At 40.2% G+C, this 25,012-nt stretch overlaps 1 protein-coding gene across 1 annotated transcript in view; it reads right to left on the reverse strand.

The window, feature by feature from the left end:
* The window catches only part of LOC147207693 (CUB and sushi domain-containing protein 1-like), a 357,336-nt gene that overhangs the window by 136,788 nt on the left and 195,536 nt on the right, over positions 1 to 25,012 (reverse strand). Inside the window, exons 8-12 of the mRNA XM_086107135.1 lie at positions 22,239 to 22,320; positions 18,482 to 18,606; positions 14,870 to 14,991; positions 5,317 to 5,420; positions 3,914 to 4,026 (exon numbers count right to left, since the gene is read on the reverse strand). Of these exons, the coding sequence (XP_085963261.1) occupies positions 3,914 to 4,026; positions 5,317 to 5,420; positions 14,870 to 14,991; positions 18,482 to 18,606; positions 22,239 to 22,320 (546 nt within the window). The remainder of the gene's footprint in view (positions 1 to 3,913; positions 4,027 to 5,316; positions 5,421 to 14,869; positions 14,992 to 18,481; positions 18,607 to 22,238; positions 22,321 to 25,012) is intronic.

Consider the following 25,012-nt stretch of genomic DNA (forward strand, 5'->3'; position numbering starts at 1 on the left):
TCTCCCGGCTAAGCTGTCTTCAGGGACGTTGAGGAGCAATTTTGTTTTAATTGCGGAAGGCAAAACAATGAGAAAGCATGCTCCTTTAACTAACAGGATGATGTTTATGACAGGCAAGAAAATATGCAAGTGTGCTATAAACTCCATTCACATGCGATCACACTCTGTTACCTTCATGAATTTTATTTCTTTTGTCCTGCCCGCGGCTCTTTCAAAGAGTCGCAATGCCTCAATAGGATCAATTTACACTCCATGACTTTGCTGACTTCTTCTATCCTGCCCTCCCTTAATTGAAAAGGTTTTTAGTCAACAGCAATGTTTTATGTATTTTTGAAGCATTAAAATCTGACATTCTGCCAGCTGTCTGTCCATTGCTAACACATGCCCCACCATGCTCCTGGATTAGCTTCGGGCAAATACACCTCAAGGTGAGGCGAGTTTTGTGTGTGTGCGTGCGTGTTTTTGTTCATGTGGGTGAGAAAGAGGGAGGGAGAGTGCGCGTTGAAATTGGCTATTTCAGATCTTACCTTTCCTTCGTGTCTTTGTCAAGTATTTCTGGAATTTCTTACTTTTGATTAAACTGGACTTCATCATCCCAATTTATAACTCAAGTCTTCAATTCGTGTGCCTTCTTTTTTAGAGCCACCACTGCAAGGTCCCTATTGTTTTGAAATTGTTACTATTATTCTTTTCCTTAATGAATCAAATGTTTGAGGGCCTAAACATGAACAAAAACAAATAAATAAATCACCAAACTTTGCATACACTTCGGGCCTTGACATTTGAAATTTGTCACTTAAAAAAAGTGGTCCCGTCGACCCCCTGCAGAGGTTAAATTGAGCTCTGCAGGTACATTTGACCTAAGGCAATTTATATACATATACAGTATATATATATGTATAAATAGTGTAAATAAAAATAATGATCACAGATGGCGTTGTGTCATCAACCTAAATCTTTCCAAAAGTGACAGCTCACTGCTTTAGATAAAGACTTGCCCTGCTTGCTTTCAGGACTTTGATCAGTCGAAAAAGAAAATATATTATTCAGATAGACGCAGCCTTCGCAGCCAATTGCCTTCAGCCTGGAAAGTTGGCAGTCACAGTTCACCGAAAGCCTCGGTTACTGTAATGTGCTGTGCTTTTTTTTATTTTTTATGATGTTAACACGGTCTTTCTCTCTGCACACAAATCCATAAAGTTTCAATTCTTCAAATGCGTCAGGTTATTCAGCAGCACACATGCTGCAAACATGCTGAAAATATACACCCACTTTCAGGGCTGAATGACTCCCTCAGAGTGTTACACGGTTCTGGGTCCCTTTAAAGGATGACATTATAGGATGTGACAGCATAGCGGCGACACAAAAAGCACTCCGAAAGCCAATTGTTTAGTTCTGTTGAGTAAAAATGCAGACTGCAACAATATCTAGAAGTCTCATGTTTGCGTCTGTCTTCTTTCAGGCTATCGCTTGTAAATTCCTAAAGTAAACACTGATTTTGCTCTTTCTGTCAACAAAAATTCAAAAGTGCGAAATATCACCGTTTTCACCAGACTCTGACGAGAGAGGGCAGACATCATCACTCTTCTTGAAAACCTAAAATTTTGAGAGATGTGAGCTGCTCATGGTGGTGATTCAGCTCTTTTCAACTTGGCAGTCAGATTGTAATACAGTTCACCAAATTACGTTTTTCCATCCATCCATCCATCTTCCGAACCGCTTGATCCTCACTAGGGTCGCGGGGGGTGCTGGAGCCTATCCCAGCCGTCTCCGGGCAGTAGGCGGGGGACACCCTGAATCAGTTGCCAGCCAATCGCAGGGCACACAGAGACGAACAACCATCCACGCTCACATTCACACCTAGGGACAATTTAGAGCGTCCAATCAGCCTGCCATGCATGTTTTTGGAATGTGGGAGGAAACCGGAGCACCCGGAGAAAACCCACGCAGGCCCGGGGAGAACATGCAAACTCCACACAGGGAGGCCGGAGCTGGAATCGAACCCGGTACCTCTGCACTGTGAAGCCGACGTGCTAACCACTGGACTACCGGGCCGCCTCAAATTACGTTTTTGTAATATAAAATAGCTTTAAGGAGTCCAGAATGTTCGACATAGGGAAAGCATTTCCAAATGAAAATGTTTAACTGGATGGATGTTTGTGTCAGCTATTCCAAACAAATCAACGAGTATATAATTCTACTAAAACAGGATTGCTGTGAATGGATCTTCCACATTCTTTCGAAGCCACTTTGGTTTAAAAGTTAACATTTTTGCTTTCACCATTTCATCTTGACAACGTTTCAGTATTTGAGGCTACACATTTTGTTCATGAATTCTTAACTGTTTGCTCATTATTAGCGATTGTTTGGCTATCATTATATTGAGCTAATGTTAGCTCTGGATGCTATAGTAATACTCTACATTCTCTACTTTGCTAAACAGGTCCATTTTCTCCTCCCACAGCCAATACCTATCTGCTGCTAAGTCCAAGGAGGACCCTCATTCTACTTCATTTTTGTTTTTGCTAGCATCTTTCATTCCAAATGATCCCTTGAATGAGTTTCACAGTGTTGTCCGGCAAGCTGGTTGCAAATGAAAAGTTTTTGACACGAGAAGGGGGCAGAATCTCTTGCAGCAACAAATGAGTATGCAGAATCAAATTCATCTGTCACCACAATGGCTTTAAATTGTGTTCCATTTCTTAATGCGCAGCTTTGCTAGGCTAGAGAGAACCAGTTAATGGGAAAAAGCCAGACTTGAGAAGCATTTGGAACTTTTTTTTTTTTTTGGCCCACGCTATCAATACTGGATAGCTGCTTTTGAAATTACTGCACCGCACACCAAGAGGCCAATGATTACTTGCTAACACTGCAAATTCACACCATGCAGAACCCACTGCTGTGGTGTGTCCAAGGACAGGGTTTCCCTATTTGGCCAGTTTGTGCAAACATAACCTGGCTGTACGAGCGGCAAGCATACTGAGTGAGAGGATTTTCTTTCCCTCTGGTTGGCAATACCACTGTGCAAAAACTTCACCCAGACATGGCTATAGTATCCACCACCGCTCCACAAATGTAAGTTGAAAATAAATTGGAAGGGGACACGGACATGCGTGCCGTGTATCTCCACAGAGTCAGGAATTGCTTTGAAACGTACACATTCGTATTAGTCGTTGATACCGAATGCAGAATTCCTTGAAAAGCAACCGATCCTGGCCTACATTGTCAGTGGCAGGGGCAGCAAGGACCAACAGCACACAATTGATCTCTTCCATGAGCGCTCATCCCCTCTTTAACTCATGTAACACATAGATATCTTCACACTCAATTTGTCATTTTGTCTTATTTTAGCTATTTCTCACAGGCCACCTCTCTTCCTGTCTTCCCAACTGCCAGGATCCAATTACTGTACCTCCACCTTTACCTTTCTAGGGCCTTGGTGTCACTTGAATTCAATTTAAAATCTTCTTATAGTACTGCACTGGCATGTTAAAAAAGCTGTAATTCATCACATGTATCTATAAAATGCTTGAAGTGTCCTAAATAGTGAATTATTAGCCAAACATGCCCATTGTCCCCTCTCACCTTCACTCTGTCTCCAGCCCGTCTTTATCTTTCTCGCTCTCTCTCTCTCACTGTCAGCTTGTGCATAATATGAAAATAACCAAGCAAAACGATCAACTGATTGACTCATAATTCATTTATCTCCATCTTGTAATTCACAGTTAAACACACACACACACACACCCCGATAGAGAAGGAAAAAAAGAGGTTGTGTTTACGACTAAATAAGTGTCAGCAATAACTTGACTTTCACACTCTGTTATGTGAGCTGTGTGTGTGTGTGTGTGCGCGCCCGCGCGCACGTGTGTGGCAAGAGACAAAAATTTCAAGGTGCCACAGGGGAACATACCTTCATAGACTGCTTTGAACCCAGCAGAGCCGATTGTGTCGTCAGACTGCAGGTGAAGCCACATCTGATTGGACAAGCTAACAATGATGTCAGGAACACTGGACCCAGTGAGTCTACACAGATACACATCAAAAAAATAAACACAGGACACATTATTTGGAGGGTACTTATAATCCAAGGATAATTAAAGTCGATATATTTATTCTGTGATTGATTGATAAGAACTCACCTGGCCGACACTATTGAACCCTTTCGGGGACAGCGGTTATTACAGTGGACAGCTTATCATCATGTTATCAGGTTAGAGCAGGGGTGCACAACCTTTTCAACTTGGGACCAGTCCGCGGGCTACCAGTCGATCGTGATCATGATACGTGTTGTCACTTTTTGTATTGAAAGTTTGTCTTGAGACGCTTGTGCGGCAGCTAAGAATGTTAAAGTGTTTCTGAACGCATTCACAGTGCAATTAATGTTTTCTGAAGGGAAAATAAACAGAGTGAACAAAAAAAAAAAAAAAACAGAGTGGCTGTTCTTTGACCTTCGACGATACATACAAGAATGCTGCTCTGGTGAGGTGTTTACTCAGCAGCTGAAAATCACCGTACCTTGCATTGCTGCAGTTTGCTGTTTTGCACCCTGCTGCATCGTTCAGAGAGCTTTTTGCATCTTGGCTAGATGAGATGTGTACAGGATGTGTGAGAAGTATTTCAAGACTGACATCACAAAATATATATGATTAAATATAACATTATATGATTAAATATAAAATATACTACTCATCCGACAAACACATGACATGTTTCTCCCTTTGAATTAACCCTCGAGGATTCAAACACATGTTCACACCTTCATGCACTACTGGATGGATTAGTCCAGGATCTTCCGCACCTTGGTCATCATGGCCCTCTCGGTCATCTTTGTGTCCAAACCTCCAAGGAGAGGAAAGAGGAACTGATCCGATAGAGACGGTTCAAGTGACTCCGAAATTTGGTCCAGCAAGCTATGTTGTTCTTGGCCAGGTACTGTCAGATGCTCAAGGTATTGTGAGAAACGATGAGTTGTCCTGCCAGAACTCTCGCCTCTTCTCGTACACTGAACCAGAAAACACTTCAGAATCTTTTTTGTAAATATGCTGGCCCACCCAGAGTAAAGAGGAAAACACGTACCGGTACTTTATAGTTTGGATTTGAAATATATTTGGTGCTACCAATCCTTGGACTTTTTTTTCGTAAACAATTAGAAGCACCGCTCGGTATGATACTTTCCTACACCACAGTGCAACCTATGTGTAATGAACATGCGTGCTATCAACATTGCCAGCTCAGTTTATTTGATTTCCTTAATTACCCGTCAACAACAATACAAGTTCTGGTGAGAGTATTGACAGTATTAATATTACTTACACATAAAGTACCCGTCTCGTGTCTCCTATCTTCCCGCCGTCGCCCACTGTGAGTGTATCATAGCCGCGTTCCAGGTCAAATTCTTCAAATGACAGCTTTATAACCTGGAGAAAAACAGAAAAAAAAGGTGAAAAAAAAAACTAAATTAAGAGCCAATGAAAATCCCAATAACCATAATACCACCTTGATGACAGAAAGAAAATATAACCTTTTGTTTTTCACGGTGTGAAAATTGTCTTCCATTTAATTAAAATGACCTACAGGATACAATCGAATTGAATTGACACCAAAACGTGTGTAATCCGACATAATAAAATAGATGAATGAGACAAAGCTCATTGCTTTGATTTGGCAACCTGCTTTGTTTTTTTACATTCATAGTTCCAAAAATGACTTCTGGAGGCTATGTAGACTTCATTGTGCACCCCTTCTCCTTCCTGAGCCAGACAAATTGACTGCTAAATGCTTGACTTGCAGGCACGAGGATTCAGTTGCATGCATACTGCACTGGCTCATCAATCTCCCATGCACTCGAAAATTCTGTTCGACTGGTATTCCATTATTTGCGGCTCGTCAATTATTTATTAGCTGTAAATCACGCAAGTTGAGAGTATGAAAGATGGAACGTTTCTGCTGTGCTCAGGAAACCTCAAAGAGAGCAGAACTGGTCTCAGCCCAAGCCTCCGGTTGAATAGCGGTCTCCAGTGAAGCATGGGGTATACCAGCGTGCATGAAAATGACACAAGCAAATTACACTCAATAAACTGCTATTTGAAGTCAAATTCAAATGTTTTGGGCATACAGACGTAGTCGTTTCCTTGTTATTCTTTTGCTGATAACTGCAGTTCTGTCCATGCTAAGCTGACTCAAACACGTAGACATTCCAAATGACAAAAAAAAAAAAAAAAAAAAGAAAGAAAACCAATTGGTTTGTTTTAAAATTGGCTTCTTAGTTAGATAGATTCAGTCCAAAAGAGAAATTGCAACGTGTGGAAAGCATTTTGCCTTACGACACGCTGACTGCCATTGCCTCAGGCCATGTTTAGTCAGCCAATAATAATGACGCCATATAAATGTGTATAGCATGCAAAATAACTTTGAGAGTTATTATCTCGTGGTAACCAACAAAACCCAGAGAATGTTAGAAGGACTTTCACGGAAAATTTCATATTCAGTTTCAAGGACTCACTTCCACAATCACGGCAAAAGCGAGAACTGCGTTTATCTAATTTGCTTGTAATTCATTTCCTTTTGTAAACGACAAACAATGGAAAATTTGCACTGGGGAGTAAGATGAGAATAGCACTAAAGCCTGATCCTGTCGCTCTCACGTTTAACCCAGGCTCTGCCTAATAATGACTGTTAATTAGTATAGAAGCAAGGTGGAAGTTGTTGGCTTCTATTTTCAGAAAAAAAATGGCATATTTTCGTGTACATACTGTGTGTGTGTGTGTGTGTGTGTGTGTGTGTGTGTGCCAGTGTGTAATTTTGGAACATGGACAAAAATGGAAAAAAAATGTGTCTGAAAGCTTCAAAAAGCTTTCATAGGGCAGTGTCAGAAACCCAAATTATTCAAACGTTGGCTTTGTAGAACCCTTACGTGCAGTAGAGAAAAAAAGGGGCTTTCAACGGGTATATCAATAAAATGTTGCTTTTATTAAAATGTATATTTCTTTCTTCAGAAGTATTTCATTTTCAGACCAGGAGAATCCTATAAATTCGGCTTTCCTGAGGGTTTTGCAACTATAGTGAAATTTACAGTGGATACAAAATGCACTGCCGCGCAGTCAGAGACAAACAGGATATTGAAAATGAAATTCAATGCAATGTATTTTATTCATTTATTTATTTATTTTACTCTCTTTTTGTCGAAATGGATTGCTCTTCTTTACAAGAGTTAATTGTTTCTCAGGTTCTCGCTAGCTCTGGTTTAGCTACCAGCCAGGGAGCAGGTGGTGACCCTACACAGATGGCAGTCCAATCGCAAGGATTAACAATAGTTACACAATCACTAATTAACATCGCCGACCTGATTTGAATGTCGAGTAGATCTTGTGAGAAAAATGGATCACAAAGACAAAGGTGGATAGAATAAGCCAATTATTTTTTTTTGCATATATTAATTGTGAAATACAGCACTGATCAAAACATTGGGTATGCCTCTTGAAATTAAAAAAAATAATCATAATTTATACCCTGGTCAAATTTAAAATCATTGTGATATTTTTTTTTTGGATTCGCTCAATAGGTATCTTCTGTCTACACAAATATGGGGAAAAATAATACTATCTTATATATATATATTTTTTTACATGATCCAGAATTCAATTGAACACATTTGAGGAAACAATATTTTGCACCATTCTCAAGGATCTTGATATCATCTAAAATTTTTCATTTAGTAAAAGTCACTTACTTGTATCATTTCAAACTCAAACATAAAAATGCAATTCGTCCGCGGTACGAATAAATTTGTGCTGAATGAATCAATATGACACAAAAATGCTGTCCAACAACAAAAAATACGTCTCCCAAAATGCGCGAGTTATTTTCGATGCTTTGTGGGGAAAATGCTGAGATAAATTTGTCTCATTGGAAAGAAAAACTGAAAATATTTTTCTAAATGTTTTTGTTATCCGTTACTCAGCAAAAGGGGAAACAGAAGCAACAACCTGGAAAATGACAGCCACAATATGAAGTGAATAACGCTGACAGTTTCAACCAAAAACATTGTGGACATAGTGGTAGATTGTTTGGATACAGCTAATTTTGTACCATGCAACTGGAGCTAATGAAGTGGTCAGTGAGTTTAAGTCAAAAACCTCACCCAGAAAAAAAAAAACACGAAAGATTGTTTCAGAGAGCTGCTGGGGGACTCGGTGAATGCAATTTGCACCTAACAGAACGGAGTGGAACAGAAGGCCTTAATGCAACGGCATTAAAATCTAATCACAGTGATTGACATTCATAATTGATGACCAGTGTCACCAGACAAGCTGGCGTAATTCAGCGGATGTCACCCCAGCAGGAACAAAAGATGAAAGACGAGAAAGTTTGAGTGACAAACTTGACATTTGGTTTTCTTACAGATGACATGCCAAGGTCATTATTGAACTGTACAGGAACACAATTATATTATGAAACACAAACACATTTGTTCAAAATGCTGAAAATGTGCCATTGTGCCTCAGCTGTTGTCCAATGATCTGACAAACGAATTTCACATGCAGGATACATAAAAAACAAACAAAAAGCAACAGATTATTGTAAAATGAATAATGATGATTGGCTGCTGAAGAAGTAGATCTTTGGTACCAAAACATTGGGCAACCCCGGTCTATAATGCGTGGGAGGAATTGGTGGGTCAACTTTGACACAGTAGGAAAACAGCCAATTGATTTGATTCTTATCGTCACGAATTTATCAGTCAAGTTTCACAATAATCAAAACTCTAGTAGCTTTGAATGTATATATTATTTCATGCTTCCCATGCTTCAAAATTCCCAACATCGAATGAAAAACAGAGCCTCAATTTAACCTTCCTGTCATAGAAGGATTATGGGTGAGGGGCTGATGGCGCCAGACATATCTAATTCAGTAAATGATGGTCCGTCAGATTGGAAAATACAGTCAAAACTCAGAACAGCTAAAAGCTTTGAATTGAGATGATGTGCTAATGAAGGCGCTATTAGGGGATGCAATTATGAGCCGAGTGATTATTATTTACTTCACACTTAGTGGTGGTTTGTGATAAGTCAGTGTGAGCAACCGCAGTCCCAGTGGTGTGACCTGATGTGTTGTTTCGAATGCAGTGTTGCAAAAATGATTGCATCTCACTCCTGGGCTTTATTGTCACAGCAGACCAAAGGAAACATCTTTCCAAATTTACTAAAGAGGGATATTAGGTGCTACGAAAATCAGCAAGTCACAGCTCATAAAACTGCATCCAATCAGCCACTCTCATTGCGCACTCGATAGGGGGAGGCATCAGTGATGGCACTTAGTTCACTTAATGGCATGTAACCCACACATCCACGGAAAAACATATAAAAATAGAAAGGTAAATGATGGGGACAAACGTGTACCAAAGAAACATTCCACACCTAACACACAGGGAATTGTTTCACAAAAATATTGCTTCACACATGCGGAGAAATAGCAAATAGTCCAGAGGTGCCTTGAGGTACGAGTGACCTGACCGATGAGTATCAAACACACACACACACACACACACACCCCCACACACACACACACACACACACACACACACACACACACACACACACATTGATATGTATTCATTGGGAAAAAGGCAGCAATGATTAGACACCTAATGAGTTACGCCTGTGAGCAGTCAAGCATGACTCAGACTTAAACAAAATAATTATCTTCTGGATACTGATGAATCCAATGACTGACATGCACACACCCACACTCACGCTTGCACTCACTCCTCTGTGTCCTCTTTTCCTGAAGTTACGTCAGTGTTTATCTATTTCCACTTTTGCGTTTTAAAAATATTTTAACAAAAAGTTTCAGCATCATCAACGTTTGAAATATGACCCCCCCCAAAAAAACAACTAAGTTTTAGTATTTTAAGGTGGGTGTTGAAAATGAATTAATGAATAACAACAATGATTCAGCAGATTTCTACGAAATAGAATCATTACTAGTAAATTCTTAGGAGAGTTTTTGAAAGAATATTTCTTTAAAAAAAAATTAAAATCCTGTCAAATTAGTGCAATTGAAGAACCAAGCAGGCAACAGTACTTTTGAAACATAAAAGGTGTTAACCAACATCAAGAGGTAACAAAAAGGAACAGACACTTCAATAGTATCATTTGTCTCTATCTTGACAGCGTATTGACGAAATAAGTCAGGTGCAAATGATAGTCAGGGAGGGCAAGGGACAATGAAATTCAGAGGGAAGAAAAGGGAGGTCGACTGAAAGATGATTGTGATTCATCTTAATACACGCTCATTTCCTGTCTTTGAATACAGTATTTTATTATCTCCTCTGGCCCTTTCAGCACTGTCTTTCTCCAACAGATCGCACAAGGTCCAAGGGAATATTTTTTCCTGGCCAACACACTTCACAGCTTTAGTAGATGTGTTTAATCATCAGGAAAAGTAATTTTGATGATACCCGCAGAGGTTGCAAAATATTGTCATTATAATCAGAACATTATTCACAATATAGGATTACCTTATTTTGTTATCCAAAAGAAAAAGTCATAACGGCAAGGGGGGAAAAAATGATGACATTTTCCCTGCATCTTAAAAATTATATCGATCACCACATTAAGATCTTCTGGATTGTTGGGGAAACAGGAGGAGTTCCCAGCAGGCTTTGCCACAGTTCAAATATCACAATTGACTGCACTATCGCATTATTTTGAACAGACACGGTTTAGTAGTGAACGTGGTGTTGTTTCTAGGCTTGCAGTCAAATTATTGCTACCTTTGATGGTGGTGAATCTGAGTTATGATGTTCGTGCAATTAATAACACTACAGCATATGAGAACATGTGTTTGCGTCAAATAGAGTAAGTATCACCTTGAGAACAGCAAAGACACCATAAGTTTAAGGTTCTTTTTACGCTCGTTGGGCGGGCAAGTTCCATGATACTTAAAAAATGTTTCTGCGGGCAAATGTCAATGGAAGACCCAAATTCAGGCACACACAACAACCACTCACATTAACCTGGGCAATTTAGAGGAATCTGAAGAAAAACCCAATGCGAGCAAGGGGACAATTCCATCACATGAGAGCCACTCGTTGATCATACGCTCCCATGTTGAACTTAATGGGTGTAAGTGATTTTAGAATGGGGTGTTGAATGATTTCCAGCTAGTAAATTTATCAATACATCGACTTGCCCTTCACTATTGGTGTCTTAACATGAGTTTGTGCTCCCTGCTGAGTCGAATATCCATTCATATGTTTCCGTATTTCAGGAATCAGTCAACTGAAGTTGCTTTACTTTATTGTCAAGGTCTAATCACACTGATTATTCACAAAGCTGGGACAACAAAACACATTTTCATGAAACAAAGGAGAGTCTACTTGCTCTGGTGGCGAGAGCACGGTGCAGGGTCGCACACAGATTTACATTTAGCTATATACTTAGCCAAACTCCACCACAGATTTAGTAGATGGATTGACTTAGTTTGTTTCCATCCATCCATCCATTCATTTTCCGATCCACTTTATCCTCACAAGGGTGACGGGGGGTGCTGGAGCCTATCCCAGCTGTCTTCGGGCAGTAGGCGGGGGACACCCTGAACCAGTTGCCAGCCAATCGCAGGGCACACAGAGACGAACAACTATCGGCGCTCACACTCACACCGAGAGACAATTTAGAGTGTTCAATCAGCCTGCCATGCATGTTTTTGGAATGTGGGAGGAAATCGGAGTACCTGGAGAAAACCCACGCAAGCCCAGGGAGAACATGCATCTGTAAAAGCAATGTCTATCAACTCCTCCACTCAGCCGTACACACGTGGAAATGCAGCATTCTGCTCGCTTTCCTTTTATGAAGTAGTTGGCCTGAACACTTAGCCTCGTTTGGCTCATCTCTACTCTCAGCCCCTTCTGAATTTCTTAAATGAGCATGGTGCCATCTCGCTCTCATTTTGCCTTCCCTCTTGCTATGTACCCTATGTTCAGTGGCGAATTGGCGATATGCGGATGCTAATGGAGTGGTGCAGAAGACGGAGGGATGGATGGAAGATAAAGGAGGGGGTAATAGAAAATGAGCCAAGTACATTGTAATGGGAACAGGGACGGGAACAAGTTGGAGAGTGGGGACAGGACAGAAGAGATAGGATATGGGATCAGACATGAAGAGAAGATAATAGTGTCAGGGAAACCGGAATGACTTGAGATGTTGTTGCGAAGGTCTATGAATTATTCATGCAGATACAACAATGACTCAACAACAAAGCTGCCTTCACAAAACTGTGGAGGAGTGCTGACCTTGAGCTCAGCAATACAGAGTCATAAGGAAGGTGGAACAAGATTTCAGCTGGCTCTACAAGAGAACATACTGATGTGTGGGTCGTGCAGTCCACTTTTATCGCTGAGAATACTGAATGATCGCCTCCGAGCTGGTTTCTAGAATACCTATTCAAACCTAATTGTTTACCAATTATTCTTTCTTGTTTCATTACGCCTGCAAAATGTAATTGTTGTAATTGTTTCTCCTGGTTAATGGCTAGGCCCTGAAAATTAACTGATGACAATTATTTTAGGTCTAATACATTATCAAATATACCTTTCATAATACAACTACAGTACGGGCGCCCGGAACAGCTTTACCGGTCTGGTTATTGCTGAGTGATCTTCACCACTGATGTTGCTGCTGCTTATCACATAATTGCAACAATAATCATAATATATGACGGTCTTAATTCACAAAGGCAATCCATGTAACAAAATAAATCTCTCAAACATACACACATACACCTCTTCAAGGTTTTTCTGGAATAATCCGGCTCATTTGTGGGCATATCAAATAAAATGTAAATATCCCTTAACTGCTTAAAATTCAATGTAACCTAATCATAGTCAGGTCAAAGAAATGATCAAAGAAGTGATCATTTTCTGATGGTGAGCAACACCCATCAATCTTGCAAAAAATATGGACTACAACACTTCATTTTATTAATTGAAAAGTCTTACCAAATCATTTACATAATAAATGCAATGGTCTATTAGGTCTAATATGTGGCCATTTTTTTCCCACCACGGCTACCTGTAGTCCTACTTTTTCTCACCAGCAACTTAGACCCCACTCCACTGAATAATCTGCTCTGCACCATCATATTCTCATATTCTTTCCTTCTTTCTTTCTTGATAACATTCCCATTGCTACCTTGCTATATTGGCAAGTTGCTGAAAAGTGAAATTGAGATGAGTCAGATCTCAGCGAAAAAGACAAATACAAAGAGGTGGTGGGTTGAAGCGGATCAAGGCTTGTTACTGTGCTGCTTTGTTGGTTGCACAACAACAAGCAACTGTCCAATGAAGCACAAAAACACGTTGCAGCCTGCAGACGTACTTTTTTTTTTGTTGTGCCTGACACAGTACGACTCTAGTGGAGTGCACTCCACCAGCCGTGTACGCTGCAGCCACTTGTGATTGGTGCTCGTGTGGCTGGTGTGTGTGTGGGTGTGCATGCATGTGTCATCAAAAAGGTAGGATAGTGACATAGAAGAAAAGTCAGTGAAAATGCTTCTGAATAGAACCAAAAATCCAAGCTGTGTCTTTTGAAACTATCCCCTACATCAGGGGTGTCAAACTCATTTTTGTCGCGAGCCACATTGTAGTTACGGTTTCCCTTGGAGGGCCATAATGAATTTTGGGAAACCATATAAATGTTTAATCACCCCCGCATATTACATACACAGCGCACAAAAAATTGATAGATAACTAGTTTTAAAATCAGAAGTCAAGAATAATGACTGTTATTGTGGATTACATATGACAATTTGAAATTTTGGTTCAGACTTTAGAAAGCATCATGGAACTTGATATGCTTGATTTGCTTTCGCGGGCCACATAAAATGATGTGACGGGCCAGATCTGGCCCCCGGGCCTTGACTTTGACACCTGTGCCCTACATAAAGCTCAACCAGCGGACATGGTTGGTGGACGGTCCCTTTATGAAGACTTTTACTAGCCTGACATTGAACACAAGTGAGGCCACTTGATTATAGAGACATGTCACTTTAAAACTAATCAAATTAAGCGGCAACACTGAGAAGAAACATATGGCAATGTCTCCCAAGCTGACATTAACTATAGCAACTATCAGCAAGAGGTCATTTTCATACAGGTCAGCCTGCCAGACACCTCACGAGAACATTATCATCAGTGTAGCTTAAACCAAGGCTTCCTAAAGGCCCTGCTGGTTTATGAGGAGAATAGACCAATGAGGGGACGCTCTTTCTTAGAGGAATTCGGTGATGGCCTCGTGAACATGCGAGGCTGCCTTTATTCAAATAATGCACCAAGGAGTCTATCTACCGCCAAGTTCTTCAGCGGTGTTTCGTGCAAGAATAAGCCTGGTGGCGCACCTCACAGTCCTGTCAACTCAGAAGGAGATTCTCTTTGACACTCCAATAACACCTCAGGATGTCTTTGGCACAGCTGTCATGTCAATGCAAAAGATGTGTGAGGACAAAGAGGAGGAGGATCAAGCCCTGAAGGTGTGTTCACCAAGAAAGTCATCCATCATCTCCCCCTTCAGCTCAACTCAAAACATTCCACTGGGTTGTGGTCTATCCACCTCTGAACCGTTGGTATCTACACACTGCTCAAAGGCATACATCTCCTCGGGCAAGTCTTACCCACCTCCTAGTATACGCTGCCCCATTAGCCATTCAAAAGTATTTATCATATTCATTAGTTGTTCATGAAACCAAAATGTTTTCAGTCAACAGCAAAATAACGAAATTGGCTTCACTGTTCAAACTGGAGGTTGGTGTCTGCCTGCTTTTGAGATTAAGCGGTTTAAGAACTGTAAACACAAGTGGGATAAAAACTCACCTTTGCAGAATCCAGCGCAGTGATTACCCAGACACAGTGAGCATTGTTCTCATACTGCACAGGGTAGTTAGGAGATGTTATGATTCCTCTGGGCCCCCGTAAGTTGCTACCACACGTTCGGGCTACAGGCAAAAGACAGTAAACAGACAGTCACCGAAAAGAATGTAATCCACAGAGGTGACATGCTAGAAATTGGAAATGTTCTCATAAAGTTACTTGCTTTCAGTGTGGCCACTGAATATGAACATTTTGAATTGTAACAATTAAGAATAGTGTACGCATAAACTGAGATTTAGCAATCATAGCAAATGATCAAATCATATGCTAATTTTACCAGATGTCAAATACTATTCAGAGTTTGAACAAAGACATGTACAACAATATTATTATTACCGTATTTTCCGGACTATAAGTCAAAGTTGTTTTCATAGTTTGGCCAGGGTTGCGACTTATACTCTGGAGAGACTTATGTGTGAAATTATTAACACATGATTATGTAATTTCCCGTTATTTTTACATTAAACCACAAGAGGGCGCTCTCGGCCTGTGTTGATAAATCGACGATAAGTCTGACGCATTGTCTACCTCCTGAGTTTAAAAGTGACACGAGGATGAAGATTTCATTGGATTTAGTGATTTGGAGTGAAACTGATAGTTTGGTAAACTTGTTAGCATGTTCTTTATGCTAGAGATATCTGAATGACTCTTAATATGTTACGTCATTACTGACATTACCAGGCATGTCAGTCATGTAACGTTATTGTACCGTACACTTATTCAGCCTGTTGTTCTCTATTTTATTTTTATTTTAAATTGCCCTTCAAGATGACATATATGTTTTTGGTGTTGGATTTTATCAAATAAATTTCCCCCAAAATGCGACTTATACTGCAGTGTGATATATATATATATATATATATATATATATATATAGTATATATGTTTTTTTCGTTCTTAATAATGCATTTTTTGGCTGGTGCGATTTATAATCCAGAGCGACGTATAATCCGAAAAATACGGTAGAAATAGTAGCAATAATGATAATAGCAATCACTGAAATTGACAACATGCCAATGATAAATGACAGTATCACCATTTGTTTTGACAGCGTGCAATCAAGAAAACAAACACGGCACTCTTATAGCTGAATAAAACAATGTCCATTCAAGGCACTCATTTTGCTTATGTGAATTGAATATTCACCCAAACAAGACTATTTACAGTTGTTGCCATTTGAGCCAGTTTTTGCCTTGGTGTGCCCAAATGGTCACAATACAGCTTGAGACAGTTGCATATAAACAAGGAAAAATTTATCTTTTTAATAGACAGCTTAAGAGACATTCATCAGTGGAAAAAAAGAGTGAAAGAAAAAAAAGGTAAGAGGAAGTGACTGATGTAGGAAGGGCAAAAAGGTTAGAAAGAGAGAAAAAAGACTGCAAGAGAGGAAGACTTGAGGATGACTGCTCTGCCTGTTAATTAGAAAAAGAGAGCTGAAACACACTGTGGTGTATGCGCACACACACACACACACACACACACACACACACACACACGCGTTAATGGCTATTCATTCCCACAGATCAGCTTCTAATTAACAGTTAGGTCTCAGAGGAGAATAGGGAAAGCTCATGGGCTTGAGTCCCTGGAGAGCGCCAACACCAGACCAGACACACTCAGTGGAGCAGTTACAGTACTTTTTTTTTGTGCTTGTGTCTGCTCAACAGCGAACACAAAACATCCTGACTTGAAAGTTCGAGAGACAATCCATCCCAGTTGACAAAACAAGCCAATTAATCACAGAATGTGTTCATGCGCTGATTGGGTTCAAGAAGAGCGGATAGGGTGGGGCTCAGTGTCAATACAAACTTTGCGGAGGGAGGCTGCAGTCCAATTTCCATTTGCAACTTCTGTCATTCATGACGGTGCCAGGAAAATGAACACTGCGATGAGCACATGCAGTGTACCTTCGAATGAGATACAAAACTAGACCTGGATTACAAATGTGGCCCAATAAAAAAATATATATGACAATGTTGGTGGGAATTTGGCCAAGACAGCTGGTGTAACATAAATTAAAAGTTTACAATGGTGCTTTTGAAGCGAGAAAAAAAACACACTCTGTATCCATCTATGTGCCCACAACTCATTCGCCTTCCAGCTCTTTGTCTCCTCCTTGACAGAGTGGCCGGTATCATGAGGATGGGCGAGTCTCTGCAGCCACATACTGACTTCTAGACACAAACCAGACCCACAAACACAGACAGTGTAATACAATGTGACAGGAATCTTACAGTATGTGTCTGAGCTCAGGGACGGCCTGTCCGTCAAATGTAGCCGCATACACACACACACACGCACACACACACACACGCACACACACACGCGCGCACACACACACACACACACACACACACACGCCTCGAGGCAAAGACTGCTGCAGAGGTGTGTGACACCATCCTTTGGACACATGCTGTCAATGTAAGCGTGTGTATCTTTGTGTTTGTGTGTGTGTGTTGTGTGTGTGTGTGTGTGTGTGTAATTTGGTTTGTGTATGCCAGCTGTCTGCCTTTCCAATGTGGAGCAATAAAGGCAACAGGGTATTGTCAGTCAGTGCATGGGCAGTGAGCGCTCCTGCATCCTTGCTTTGGCACTCACACAGCAACCAACAGCAACATGATGTAAATGACATCATGTCTTTATGACACTGGCAGAGAATAATACGCCAATGTCAGGCTCAAAAAAATAAAAAAATAAAAATAAAAATAATAATAATAATAATAAAAAAATAATATATATAAATACCCTATAAAAATAATACCCTAATAATAAAAATAATTCTTCCAAATCCACTCCTTGTGTGAACACCTCCGATGACTTTTCGTATGGAGAGAGGTTTTAATAAAATAATAAAATGTACACTAGCTAAACGTGATTTACACTCACTGATTTCGTACGTCTGCACATTGGAATTAATTTTATCAGAAAAGCTCTATCAAAATGTAATTATATACATACCGGTAGAAAGAAATGATCTGCTTTTAGTTATGCTGCCAGAGTAAAAAAAAAAAAAAAAAAAAAAAAGTGTACTGTAAGTGGTATTTTTGTGGTTGTAGGTTGTAGTAGTGAACCGCCTTCATCGGGAGAGGGTTTCCAAAATATTAGACACCACTCGGTGGGATGAAGTTATGAAAGACACTGCAGATTGCAGCCACAGTCGTAAACAGCCTGGTTATCATTCTGTTAACTCATCTACAAACCAAAAATGAACTGAAGCAGTCTGATAAGTGCACTTACACTCTACAAGAGTCATCCTTCGTAAAATTTGTAGTTACCAAGACAAATGGACAGCCGATATTCCATTTATTTGGTTTTATTATTCACTTCCTAGATCTTATTTCATTCTTTCAGTCAGTTTGCTTTTCAAACAAATTTTCCCATGGAGAACATGAATAAATTGATTCATCTTGGGGAAAATAAATGTCCTGAATTGTATTATCCAAACTGGCTGTGGAAAACATATTCAATCGTGTGACTGTGATGACACACACATCCAGTACAGTAAATGATGACATCAATGAAAGTGTCATGGAAGTCACAGTTGCGAAATCTTACTTCTGCAGATGGGCCGATGGTCACTCCAAGCAGCCAGTGTGTCCGTCACTCTCTGACAAGTGATACTTTTGGATCCTTGAAGAACGTAGCTGTCGTCGCAACTGAATTGGACGCTGGAGCCGACTCTATTTTGGGAGACAAAACAGAAGCAGTGTCAAACACTGTCATGCTATCTTGTTGTACTTGCAAGCGGTGACGTGATGTATGTGCTGTGCGTTTGGTGATTTTTCTGTTAGTTCCAATGATTCGTTTTATAATAAATGAACAAATAAATAAATATATTTTTCCGAGTATATATTCATTTGTTATTTTAATTCTATACTGGTGTGCTCTTGCCTGCTTTCGTTTTGCTCTCCCTTGTCTTCTCGGTTCTTATTTTAAGAGCCTGATACTTTTACCTCTTGTCTCTTGTCATTTTCTCAACTCACTAATGTTTTCGACATCCTGCTGTCTAACATGTGAGCGGGACGTTCAGCCATGTCAGTTCGAGTCCACATGACGTCTTGCCTGTAAAGCTCAATGTTTCTTCCTTGCTGAAAGGCGAGCGTTTAACCTCCTGGGCGAGCTTCTACACTAGCTTCTGGTTGTTCAGGGGCTCCACCCTGTTGTTAGACACGCTTGTTGTGTACACATCTCTCTGTGAGCATGCAGAGTATACAAATTACATACAAGTACTGGCTGCGAAATTTGCTGCAACAGAAGACAAAGCTGTAGTAAATGCATTGTCTGTGAATTAAAACTGATTACAGTGTTTTTTTTTTTCCAAAATGTCTTCCCGACTCTCAGGTAATCCTCCAATTGTTTTTGATGCTGGTGCAATTTTTGAGCTCTTAAGTAGCTACTCTTATGAACACACAAATCATAACAGATTTTTTTTTCCTTTGCCTCGCCCCCGCCCCCTACAGAAACCACACAAAAAATGCTTTTCTCCTGCGCAACATTCTCTCAGTTTCAGCTCCTCGGTGCTTAACAAGGGGAGAGAAGTCAAGTCAAGTCAAGTCAACAGTATTTTATAGAGCACTTTCAAACAGCCATCGCTGCATACAAAGTGCTGTACATGGAGCAATTTAACATGCACAATAAGCAGTAAGACAAATCGGTAATAAAGGCGGTAGAAAGCACCAAACAGTAAAACCAAGAACAAATCTAAGTCATGCCGAGTCGAATGCCAAAGAATACAAGTGAGTTTTGAGGAGGGATTTGAAGATGGGCAGCGAGGAGGCTTGCCGAATGTTCAGTGGGAGGTCATTCCAGAGAGAGGGACCAGCAACAGAAAAGGCTCGATCCCCTCTGAGCCTCAGTTTAGTTCTTGGTACTTGTAATAAGGTCTGGTCCACAGACTTGAGGCGCCGGGCAGGTGTGTAGGGGCGGATGAGCTCAGAGAGGTAAGGTGGCGCAAGATTATTCGGAGATTTGAAAACAAATAAGAGGATCTTGAAAATAACTCTAAAATGAATGGGGAGCCAGTGAAGGGATGCCAGAGTAGGAGTTATGTGCTCCCTCTTACGAGTACCAGTCAAGAGGCGCTTAATGGAGGACTGGCTGACTCCAAAGTAAAGGGCATTGCAGTAATCGAGCCGGGATGTGACAAAGGCATGAATTACTGTCTCAAAGTGTTCATGTGAGAGGAGAGGTTTTATTTTGGCCAGCTGTCTAAGGTGAAAGAAGCTGGATTTAACAACGGCACCAATTTGCCGATCGAGTTTGAAATCACTGTCCAGTTTAAGGCCCAAGTTTGAGACTGTTGACTTAAGATATGGAGACAGGGGGCCCAAGTCTACAGGATGGAATGTACAAGGGCCACTGGGACCAAACAATATCACCTCTGTCTTCCTTTCATTGAATCTCAAGAAATTTTGTGCCATCCAGGTTTTGATTTTTGATTTCTTAATGAGAAGGCGTCTTTCTTGCTCAGTGGGACATAGATCTGGCAGTCATCTGCATAGCAGTGGAAGGGAATACCATGTTTCCTTAAGATGGAACCCAATGGGAGCAGATACAGCGAGAACAGCAGAGGCCCCAGAATTGAGCCCTGTGGAACACCACATGACAGGGGAGCAGTGCGTGACTCAGAGCAGCCAAGGCTGACACAGAAGGTTCTGTCAGCTAAATAGGACCTAAACCAGTCAAGAGCACTGCCACCAATGCCCACCAAGTGCTGCAAACGAGTCAGCAGAATACTGTGATCCACTGTATCAAATGCTGCAGTTAAGTCCAATAAAACTAGACACACGTGGTCTCCAGAGTCATTTGCCAGGAGGATGTCATTAGAAATGCGTAACAGGGCTGACTCCGTGCTATGCATCGTCTTGAAACCTGACTGGAAGAGAAGGACAAAAGCACGGCAAAGCAATACATTCGCGCAGCCCTGACGTGAATGCAAACTTAAACTACATGCACACACGCTGGTAATGACCGTTCACAAGTGCAGAGACGCCAATAATAGTCTTAATACATATGTTCAGCCATAGTAACTAATGGCAATGATGAACAGCAGGCGCAGGAGAATAAAGAATAAAGGATGATCATCATTTAAATGTTTTTCAGGCCAAAAAAATAAAAAAATCCTTGAGTCTCTTGTAATTACAAGACAAGACTATCAGCTCCAGATGCCATGCTCGGAGGATAATTGCATCATACAAGAAGATCATGAATTGTCTCTTTTGCTGTTAGCTGACACATCATCTAGTGAGTGAGTCATCAAATGACTTTGTTTTTTTTATCCTTTCATGTTGCTCCAATCACCTTGTTCTGACACATTATTCCCGCTTGAGACAAAAAAGAAATAAATAAATAGGAAGGGAGGCGGAAGGCAGCGAGGTAATGGCAGCATGTACGTGATGCACATCAGCCACAATGGCTGTCTTATACCCCACCCAAAAAAGACTAAATCTATCAGGTTATTTTCATCCCAGTGGTATAGTTTTCTAGCATTTATAAATATATATATATACATGTATATATATTTTTTTACGAAATGCACTAAGGAATGGCACCCAAATTTCGTTGTACGCTATACAATGACAATAAAGGCGATTCTGATTCTGATAACTACTTGGAAATTCTACCTGGAACGACCTTACTTTGAAACCCTAACCTTATTTTGAAGCCCTATCCCTACTTTGGAACACTAATTTGAAAGCAATACCCTACTTTGAAACTCGAATCCTACATTGAAGGTCTACTTTGAAGTCCTAATTTGGAACCATACCCTAATTTGTGAATCCTAGTCCTATTCTGTAAACTTAGTTCGAAACACACACCATACTTTGAAACTCTCGCCGTACTTCGACACCTGAAGTCACACATTCTCACAGAAAGGAAGGAAAAAATCTGCTAAAATCTGCCTTTTTGGTCATTTTTTGTCATGTGTCATGTTATCCTTGTCTTAAATTAATGTCATGTAATGTATTAATTTGTGTAAAATAAAAAAAGGAAAAAATCGGCAAAATAAGTTAAAAGCGCTAATATCTGCAGATTAATCGATCGATCCCGAAAATGAACATTAATAAAGGTAATTGTAGTAAATTTCTTCTTTCAGAAGTGGCATTCCGTTGTGTGAAGGATAAATAGCTCTCAGTTTCAAAAAGGTTGGTGATCACTGCTATTTATAATCCTACAGTATCTCTGGTTATGTTGGCTTGGCAAACAAAATAACTTTCTGTAACACACCTTCGAGGATCATTTATCGCAAAATGTATTTTGAACAGAAAATGCTCCCTGAGGATGATTGGAATAAAATGAAACGTGGACTCACTGGAAGGCGGATCCCATCCTCTTGCCATTCTCTGGGACTCCAGGATCTGGACACACATCTCCAGCCAGGCCACTTTGACTCACTGAGAAACAAAAATAGAAAGACTCCTATGTTAGACACCTTTTTAGTTTCAGTTGTTTCGATGTGTTGTATTCATTACTATTAACAACAAGCCCAAGAATGGAATGTAAACATGTTTGCGTGAAATGAAAACATTTTTGGAATATTATTCTTGAACTAATGGAAGTTGACTGTCTGTAACAATTTAAAAATGGACAAATAATCCTAACTAATATTTTTCAACTGTATAAATCATGCATTTCCGCCCTAAATATTTTTTATGTTGTATAATTGTCTCTATCAGAATTGTAATAATAAATGGTAGCTCCCACTTCACTGTGCTGCCTAGAAATGAACAAATCAACATGGAAAGCTATGAAACATTGAGAAAAAAAGCCAACATGACTTAGCAGTCAAAAGGCATGTCTTCATCTGCCAGAAGTCACGGTGAACATGCTGTGTTGGAAAGTATCTTCGTACATTCACGCGTATTTGAAATTCTAAATAAACCCCAAAAGGAGTAGCAGAGTTTAGGTCCCCGGATAAAAGCAGAAGCTAAAGTAACCGTTATTGAATGTGACAGCATGAACAAATGTTTTTTCTTTTCTTTTTTTTTTAAGAGACATTTGACAAATCTTTGAAGGAAAACCACAGCTATTTCGAACACATCCGTAACGGCCCCAAATATTCACGCGACGGTGAGTCGGCAGGCACAATACCAATACCCTTAAAATGAATCCAGCCTTCCTCCTGTTCCAAGATTGACAAACGCGCTACTCCGAGGAGGTGAAGATCTGAGTGAGGTGTTTTACTTTAGTGTATCTTTGATAACATGACTACGAAACCAAGTGATAAATAAATTACTGATCATCAAATAATGAATTACGTTTTGTTTAAATCATTCAATATGTGATGAGTTGGTGGAGAATTACTGGACAAATTGTTTTTCTGAGCAATGAGGAACGACAAAATGTTGCGGATGGGATACACACATTCATAAAGGAGTTAAAAAATCGGAGTATGACCTGACACTCGTAGCCTACCTGGAGAAAATGACTTTAAAAATGTGTTTATCTATTTGTGTGTGTGTGTGTGTGTGTGTGTGTGTGCGTGCCTTCGCTGGTCCCACTTTGTATCTCTATTGTGATCTGTAATAAACCACGGAGCCCATGGAAAAACAACCAATCAGAGGCACAAAGTGTGAATGACGAGGTGTCAGTCATTCTCGTGACTTCGCGGGCACACTCTCAAAAGGAGCTCCACTAAACGCCACCTTTAAGTGACTTGGCAACGCAGCAAGATTTGCTTCTTGCTATTTGCAAGTGGTCCAAAAATGACCATGACGTCAATGGAAGAACAAGAACGACATAATAACACGGCAGCGGCAACAATAGCAATGGTAGGGTAATGATGGAATGGAGGGGATGTTTTGTCTTTGAGTTTTCTTCTTAAATTGCCTTTCCTCGCTCCAACTTTAGCCGAAATGTACACAGGGATACAGAAGTTTCAGGCATCAAAAATGAATGGATGATTTTCTGGATTTGCGCGCTGTGGGTTGAGTGAATCGACAATTTGTATGCGTGTTTGTGTGGGATATGATGCAAACAGAACAAGCTGTCTTGCAGCTCCCACCGCGGTTTTGATGTTCTTTCCAAAAACACACATCACACAAGCAAACACACGCATGCCGAAAACACACACTCTCAGCCGCGTTCCTCTCATCCCTTTCATCCTCACTCATGTTCAAATGACATTCATTGGCATCTTTTACAAAGGCTCATTTGCCAAATTCAAATTCAAACAACATGAGATTGTAATAGAGAAAAAGCTGGGCCGGTGTCAAAAATTCTCGAACGGACTTAATCCCGCATTTGCACTTAAAAGACCATTTGCCATCGAAATGCAAGATTATGATGAGAAATGGCGTTTCCATATCTTCAAAGTGTCTTCACCAGACCTTTCATCTTGACAACTCAACTCTTCAGGAAATAATAGAAAGTGATTAATTTTCTCTTTGGTGTTCTTTTATGTGGGCAGCAACCTCACACCAGAACCAGTTTAAATCAACAAAATGCGCTCAACCTTCCATTTAATTTTGGATTAATTTACCTCTGATTGCGACTAACTGTTTAGTGAGCATGAGGAAGTGGGTGCAGTGACTCAATGAATATTGGGAAACACTGATCAGAAGAATCAGAAAGAGAGAGACATCATTGTTTTACTAAGAGGCAATGCTCTCATGGGTCCGACTTAATCCCATGCACACACAACATGATTCTATTAACATGCACTAATAGTCCTGAAGACCTGGACTCACCCCCACTCGCCCATTTTTAATATGCTTATTTTCATATTTTATATTTATATTGATTCAGATGCTTTTTGTCTTCTACTTTCTCCCTTTCATAATTCTGCTGCTGTAAATTGTGAATTTCTCCATTGTGAGACAAATAAAGTTTTTCTTATCTAATGTTATCTTATCTTAGCTTAACTTTAACAGTGATGACACTGCACTAATGGTGGCAGTCATCTCGTTACCTCTGCGTCCCGCGTCCTAGACGCATAATTTTCCCGCCAGACGCACAGTTCCAAATAATGTGTGTTTTTGGGACGCAAGGAAATTTCTCAGTCAAAGAAACAAGCAAAAACAACAACAACAAAACTACGGTAAATCTTTTTTTTTTTAATTAACACTGTAAATAGTCCAAACCGGG

The sequence above is a fragment of the Hippocampus guttulatus genome, chromosome 3 (genome assembly GCF_054856545.1).
Source record: "Hippocampus guttulatus isolate MCC_2025c chromosome 3, RoL_Hgut_1.0, whole genome shotgun sequence".
NCBI classification, from domain to species: domain Eukaryota; kingdom Metazoa; phylum Chordata; class Actinopteri; order Syngnathiformes; family Syngnathidae; genus Hippocampus; species Hippocampus guttulatus.